This window comes from Eptatretus burgeri, chromosome 7 (genome assembly GCF_056783735.1).
Source record: "Eptatretus burgeri isolate ZD-2024b chromosome 7, Ebu_testis_v1, whole genome shotgun sequence".
NCBI lineage: Eukaryota > Metazoa > Chordata > Myxini > Myxiniformes > Myxinidae > Eptatretus > Eptatretus burgeri.
This window is the reverse complement of record NC_140967.1, coordinates 36,009,566-36,017,327: the sequence shown is the minus strand read 5'-3', so window position 1 is coordinate 36,017,327 and position 7,762 is coordinate 36,009,566. Positions and strand designations below refer to the sequence as shown.

The 7,762-nt window shown below is 44.3% G+C and overlaps 1 protein-coding gene across 2 annotated transcripts; it reads left to right on the top strand.

Moving 5' to 3' along the window:
* The first annotated feature begins 371 nt into the window (after window positions 1–371).
* On the top strand, window positions 372–7,447 carry LOC147023043 (zinc finger and BTB domain-containing protein 2-like). 2 transcript variants are annotated; one of them, XM_085888042.1, is made up of 3 exons: window positions 372–527; window positions 4,357–4,538; window positions 5,407–7,447. In XM_085888042.1, exons 2-3 carry the CDS (start codon window positions 4,366–4,368, stop codon window positions 6,884–6,886), a joined length of 1,653 nt encoding a protein of 550 aa, XP_085744168.1. In that variant the 5' UTR covers window positions 372–527; window positions 4,357–4,365; the 3' UTR covers window positions 6,887–7,447. The 2 variants fall into 2 exon arrangements, with proteins under 2 accessions (XP_085744168.1, XP_085744167.1); XM_085888041.1 differs by lacking the exon at window positions 372–527 and adding an exon at window positions 613–3,387.
* Window positions 7,448–7,762: the final 315 nt, after the last annotated feature.

Here is a 7,762-nt window from a genome sequence, read left to right as displayed (position 1 = left end):
TGTGAGGGAACTCATCTCGTCACTTATATCTTCGACCTCCCAGTTTTGCTGCTACTACCTTTTCCAGAGAGACCATATTATCATACACACACATATACATTAAGTACTGTGAAAGATGCCGACATGACTCCCGTCCCAACTCTCCTCTTCTGTATTCTACGGCTGTGTCTTCTGGGCTAACATTGTCTGAATATTACTGAGTTGCGGATTCAACACACTTGGTTAACTGTGCGATTACTGTGGAGATTCCCTCTCAATTGGCGCCTCGTGATTCACAGAAGGTCCGACAGACACGAAGCAGATTGGCAGGTACGGTCATCACCACCGGGGGGGGGGGGGAGCTGGGGGGAGCTGGGTGGAGCTTCGAGCAGACGCGGCCACTCGGGCCCCTCCTCCTCGTCGAATCTCCGGAACAGTCACGTGACGTGTGGCGATCCCGAGAACGGACGATCGGCCCGACGCGTCCGGGTCTTTATCGGATACCACCTTGGCGTAGTTGGTGCCTTCCGCACCACCCGCCTCGAACGGTGAGTGGCATCCCGCCAGGAACACCTGTCACGCCCATTTTTAACACAAAATCCTTTGTTCCGTGAGGGGTTTTCGCGCCTTTGCTTTCTCAAAAAAGGGCGGTGTTGCTCCGTGTCTGCACGGCGAGCGCACTTTACATTGGTCCGCCGATCAACCCCCCCCCCGTCCCTCCCGTGGTCGTCCCCTCCCTCCCGTGCGGTGCGCATCTCCGGTCTATTGCTCATTAAAAGGCCTTGCAGAGTGTAGACCGTCCTCGATTCTCGTTCGCTTCCTGCCATGCCCCCTCGACTGGCCATTTCTGGGCCCTCGGCATCACGTGCAAACCCCGGCGCGGAACGTCCTTCCTCACGGATCTGCGTTTCCTCTGTGGCTCCACATTGTTGCGCAAGCTCCCTCACGCGTTCGCTCGCAAGTGTTGATGTTATTTCAGGGGGAACGTACAATTTTCGACATTAAATGTGTACAATTAACGCTTCTTAATTACGAACGCCAACATCTCCAATGGTCATTTTTTTACCATTATTAGTATTTTTTTTTTAACGAGCGCCATCATTTTCAGTAGATCCTAGAAGCATCATTTAATGCGCGGACCCAAAGTATAACTAGCTCGTCTTTGTGTCAGGGTTTTGAGGGAGAATGAAAGAGAAAGAAAGAAAGGAGGGGAAGGAATTGGATTGTGACGTCATGTGCAATTTTGGTTATGCGTGACGTCACTGCTCATACAAAATGTGCTTTGATAAAAAAAAAGTTTTAAAAATAGTAATAGTATATAGTAAGAGCTATTCTAATTTTTATTATTAATTTTTAATCATTTTTATTTAATTATTTATTTTAGAAATTTTAATAAATATTTTTTTTTTAAACAAGCTCAAATGAGCTGAGATCCTCGTCCTCTTAATGATGACGTCATAAAAACGAATATGACGTCATTGTGATGTATCCGGTTTGCGATAAATTATCTGTGCTAATGCCCGGCTCGATTCCCGCAAACAAAATTCAAACAGCTTGCCCAGTTTCGGAGATAATGGTATCTGCGATTTCCATTAGCGGCGATATTATGACGTCAACTTTTTTTTCTAGGAAGAATTTCCAAAACCGGAGATGGTTACCGCCTGCGCGTGGGCTTTCTGCATATACCTGGCAAGTTTCACGAAGACCCGATGAAAACTCTGGGTTGTGAAACAAAAAATGTCAAAAAATAGGAATGACGTCATAAAAATTGATATGACGTCATAGTGATGTATCATATGTGCGGTAATTCATCTCTGCTAATGCCCTGTTCGATTCCCGCAAAGAGAATTCAAAAAGCTTGCCTAGTTTCGGAGATAATTGTTCAGGCGATTTCGATTAGCGGAGATATTTTGACGTCATAACTTTTTTTCTCGGAGGAATTTTCAAAATCAGAGATGGTTACCGTCTGCGCAGGGTATTTTTACATATATACGCCAAGTTTCAGGAAGTTTCGATGAAAACTGAAGGCTGTGAAACAAAAAGGTCCACAAAAACAACAACGTGAGTAAGACTTAGAGATCCTCCACGAGGATCTAAAAATTAAAAATAGTAAGAACATACTAAGAACTAATTTTTTTCATAGCAGATGATGTTTGACGAGTTGTCAAAAACATTCCCGCAAGTACGACGGAGCACGCTTCTGCACCACCGCCGGGGAAGTCAGACCTTTCAATGGAGTTTCCTGCCGGAGTGGCACATATTTCCCAATGTCGACTGGGTTTCCTGGTGAAACAGAAGTCATGGTTGTGTGGGTCAAGAACTCTTTGAAAAGGGGAAACTTGTAAAATCTCCTTAATACTTTTCTCTAGCTGCATTACCACCAACTTTGTGCCACTAAAATGATAACCATAAAGCCCGTTGTCTTCAGCACCTTTTTTTTTTCCTTCTCTCTTTGTTATCTCAACTTTATTTAGTGCTGGCATGATAACCCCGAGTCCCAGAGGTACGCGCACTCACCTCTGAGCTGTCCAGACTGGGTTTGAATCCCGACCCAGCTATAAACTGTCACCTTGTTTGATTCGTAGGTAGGGCGATTCATCAATGTGTGTGCCATTCCTCGGATGGACGTTTAAACTGGGTGTCCTCTCTGCTCGCATTAGCTGGTGAACGTTAAATACCCCCACAGTGTCCTTTGCAAAGAGTTATCACCAGCACCATGAAATATTACAAATGTACGCGTCATAACTGCCAACGGCAAATCACCCAGCCTAACCCGTGCCAAAAGACTGTCGGCAGCACAAACGCTCAGACAAGAGCATGGTAAACTGATGATGATGATGAAATCTTAGAGCTTTGTTCTCTGTGTGTGCTAAATGTAAATGCACAAATCGATACAAAGAGGTTTGCAAAATCAATGAAATGAACAGTAACGCTCTCTGTATCCCTGTTCACTGTATTGATTTTGCAAACCTCTTCAAAACCATTTTTAAACTATTAAGCTGCAAAGAGCGAAATAGCTTTTCTTCGATGGTTGTATACTTTAATCTGAGTCTTTGTAATTTGCTTCTCTGAAACTGAAAGATATCCATCTATGGGTAAAAACACAAAATGGTCTGTGATTGCAATAAATAACTGAAGTCCATTGGCATGGATTGGCGGGTGGTGGAGTGGGGGCAAATGCGGTGCATGTCCTGCTCTTAGGGGTCTCGCATATTATGATGTACACAAAATTAGCAGAGTATCTCTTCCTGCTCTCCCCCAATCGTCCTGTAATGCCTCCTCCCTCTCTCTCTCCCTTTATTCCTATCCCCTCCGAACCTTCTTTGCTTTCTCTCCTTTCTCACTTCATTGTAGGAGGTGGACCAGCTGGGTTTCTGAACATTCTGATAATTTCATCGAACGTTATAGGTCAGTCTCCAAAAGCTTAGAAACTAAATCCTTAATGCTCACCTTCAGGCGGATTTGAACCCACAACTTCGGGTTGCCATTTCGGCATTTATGCCACTTCACCTCAAAATTACTTTTTCTAATAATGAAATGACAATATGGATTTGTTGCAGGAGTTTCAGTGGCTCGAGTTTATGAGCGTACATTTATGGAATTTTTAAATTTTTTTATTTAAAGCAATTGATTGTCCAAGGAATATATCACAGCATTAGTTAATGCGACTTTGAGCAAATTGTGGAGAGAATGAATGAGCAGGGACTTTATTCCCCGATGAAGGAATTGCTTGGTTTAAAAGTGATGTTGTGTCCGTTGCTAGCCTGACCTTAACATCCACAGAAAACTGACAAGCACTGCAGGTAAAAGAACCACACAAGGTCAAACTGCCTGCCTCGGTGCTTGTTCCTGAACCCCAAATCATCCATCAGTGTACTCGCAGTGCATTAGTCTACCCACAGCTTATTTTGAATTGCGGCATTGAAATGCTGATACAGTGAACACACTGCAGTTGTGCGGTATTAAGCCCTGCATGAACAGTGATGAATTATAAGAGATGTATGAGGGAGGAAATTATTCTCCCCCCTTTCTGTAATGCTTCTCTCCACATCGAGTATGTGAGGCATCGGTACTAACATCCAACAGAAAAGCAGCTTGCTGTCTAGCACCTTTTCCCATGAAGCTCTTCATGTCTGTCGGATTGTTAAGCATGTATACTTATTTGGCTGTTGTTCATAGGCCTGCTGTGGATGGATAGACTGAAATGTACCAAGCATCAACCAAAGCAGGAAAATAATTCCAGCAGCTCCATGTTCCGTGAAAGTCCATTTCGGCCTGTGTTTAGGATCCACCAGCGTACCCGTCATACACCCCATTAGTCACGCATTCCAGCCGTCTGATGCACCATTGACTTTCCCACCACCTTCCTGGGCCTAGGGTATCACCATGGACATGGCCAACCACGGCATGTTCCTGCTGCAGCAGCTCAACTCACAGCGCGAGTTTGGCTTTCTTTGCGACTGCACGGTCTCCATTGGCGACGTCTACTTCAAGGCACACAAAGCTGTGCTCGCGTCTTTCTCCAACTACTTCAAAATGCTTTTCATACACCAGACTAGGTGGGTGGATTTCAAATTGCCTGAACGATTTCAAATGGGATCATCGAGATGCGTGCAGTGTGCAAGAGTGGGCTGAACTACATAATAGTAGATCTATTCGGAGGAGATCGCGAGTCATCAACTTAATCTAAATATCACTAGATGCCTCGTTTGTTAGATTTGGGGTATGTGCCCAAGAAGAAAATCTATTTTGCTGTGCTTTATTGCCAGACTGTACTTTATTGATACCGACATGTTATTGAAATCTGTCAAATTAGCCAGTGATTTTATTTTGGCATTTCCATTTGAGCATATGCCTTCATCTTGCTTGGTTCCTTGTTTCAAATCCCACATCATGGTGATTTCACCATTTTCTGTTTGTGTCCTTGTCCTACATGCAATTGATATATGAAAGTTCTTACATAGTTTAAAATTTTCTTCTTTTTTTTTTTGAGAAAAGGAAAGCTCAGCCAATCGTATCAATTTTCCAGCTGTTGTGAAGTGCCAATATCATTATTAAATGTCATTTTGCTTCCTGGATTAATTTTGTCCAAAACCCGCTCAGATCAGAAAGCACGTGAGCTGATGTGTTCACGTACGTGGTTTTGATAACAAAACTATTCAGACGATCTCATGTTCATTTTATGTTGAACTTTGATATTGAGAACTCGAAGTCAGTCATCGCTATTACTCGGTCAAAACTCCAATTATCTCCCAGTTTATCGAGGAGTCTATTTGCCAGTGGAGGATAAACTGTCTGAATTTAAAAAAAACAATCAAGTTGAGGGAGGCTTTTATATTTTTATGCATTTTTGAAGATCTGATATCTGATAAGTTGAAGAGTAAAAAAGCAAACCTGCAATTTACTTTTAACCTGTTTGTCCTCTAGTGATTGTGTCAAACTGAAGCCAGCTGACATACAACCGGACATCTTCAGCTACTTGCTGCATCTCATGTACACTGGAAAGATAATCCCACAGATGATCGACCCCGTGCGCCTTGAGCAAGGCCTCAAGTTCCTGCATGCCTACCCTTTGTTGCAAGAGGCCAGCCTTGCCACGCACGGGGCCATTCCACAACCAGACCCATACTTCCCCTGGCCATCATCCCTTTATGGCATCCAATTGGCTCGTAGCCAAGCATGCCTACCAGCTCAGGAACATAAAACCAACCTTGTATCGAGCCTGTCAATACAGCAACAACAGCAACATCAGCAGCAGCACCAACCGCAGCCACTGCATCATCAGCTGCCACCAAATCAACAACTGCTGCAGCAACAGGGACAACATCAGCCACCACATCAGCAACAGCAACCACAAATTAGGTCTGAACATGATTATTTGTCAGCTGCAGATGTAACGGTACCGATATCTGCTTCATCCCAGCCACCTCCACAGGTGAAAATCTCAATGCCTTACTCTGTCTCACCTGGTGTGCATTCTGTGCATGCAGTGACACCAACAGCATCCGAAGATCCAAGCAAGACCCAACCTGTTGGTCCAGTCAAGGAACTTGGTGAAATGCCAACTGCCTCAACACCTTCGCTGCTCGCTGCCATTCAGGGAAAGCGGCAAGGGGCACAAGCAGCACTGGCACGTTGTTATGTGTGCCACATCTGCGGGCGCCGCTTCAACCTGCGCAGTAGCCTTCGTGAGCACCTGTATCTGCATACAGGAGTTCCCTATCCACAATCTCCAGGGCGGAATCGTGGCCGGGGTCGTGGGCGTGGAAACTCACGGCAGCTACGTCCACGAAGTGCACCTGAAGGGCTTATGGAAGATGAAGATGAAGAAGAGGGTGAGGATGAAGTGATGACAGTATCTGGGGAAACCAACACTGTTGTGATAGACGGTGATGGCAGCTATCGTGGAGGTGTAGCTGGTAATGTTTGTGTTAACAGTGAAGGTGCTAGTGTCGGTGACGGTGGTGATGAAGACATCTCGGCATCACCCTTTCCTGATGGAAGTGATATTCAGTCGAAAGAAGGAGGGGTGTCTGAGAGCATGGAGGTGCTCATTGGGTTTGATGATGACAATGGAGACCTGGAAGAGGATGACAGCGACAGCCCCAGTGCTTCCGGAGGTTACCAACGCATAGGTCGCATTCGCAAGTTTGTGTGCAATGTGTGTGGACGCCGATTTGCGCAGCGGAGCCACTGCAAGGAGCATATGTACATTCATACTGGGAAGCCATATAGCTGCTTGGCGTGCAACAAGACATTCTCACGTGCCAACCAGGCCACTCGACATACTTGTAATAATGAACCAGCCGATCCCATGGAGGCACTGGATGTGAAACCACCCCTGGGAGTCAATCTAATTTCCCCAGAGCCTTCCTCAAGGCAGCAGGACGGCCTAGATAAGGGCTGAGGCCTTGTTGCCGCACTTGGTCTTAGCTTTTGAGCAAATTGTATTTGCTTGCATGGTGGTATTGAATTGTGGCCTACTGGACTAGCCACACAGGTGAAAGATTCAAGTTTCAGCATCTGCAGGATCAGAGATTGGTTGAGAAAACCGAATTCTCTGCATCACACAGAAATTCCATCATCTTTGTTTGCTGTCATTGTTGTTGTTGTTGTTACTTTGATTGTTGTTGAATATCTGTTTAAAAAAAAAAAAAAAAGCTTTACCTAATGCATTCTGTGACCATTTTTTTATCGTCTTGAATGTTGTTTAATAGTCGATGAATGTCGAAAAAACAAACCAGGAAAGGCGAACACGTTTCTCACGATGATAGAAACCATGCAGTTTGTGCACATTTAATTGTTGCATTGAAATGCAAAAATCCTTCGGTTACTGCATGCTCGTCAGAAAGAACTGCAGTGATGGGAACAATGCTGAACACTGTTTTCATCAATTAAGCTATGGACATCAAATATGTCTCATTAACCTCTTCACCAGGAAATGTGTATTAAATGCTCCTTCAGTCTATTGAAGCGTTTTTATTGTGACAATCATTTTGCTGTACAATGATGAAGAAAATATTTCCCCAAATTTGGGTATGATGGACGCAATGTGGGCTCAAGAATTTTACATTTATTTGCCGTGTTGAAAAATTTGGTTGTGATGTTTTGATAAGGATGCCTAATGCTAGGCCACTGTAAAATTTGAATCTTAATTCTCTATGTTATATAAGTAGCCTTGTCTGTCTGTGTCGTTCTATAATTTGAGAACGGATGTCAATGAAACCAACGACGGTGGGTTCAGGGAACTCCCAAGAAGGTTTGTGATGCAAAAAGAAAGAAA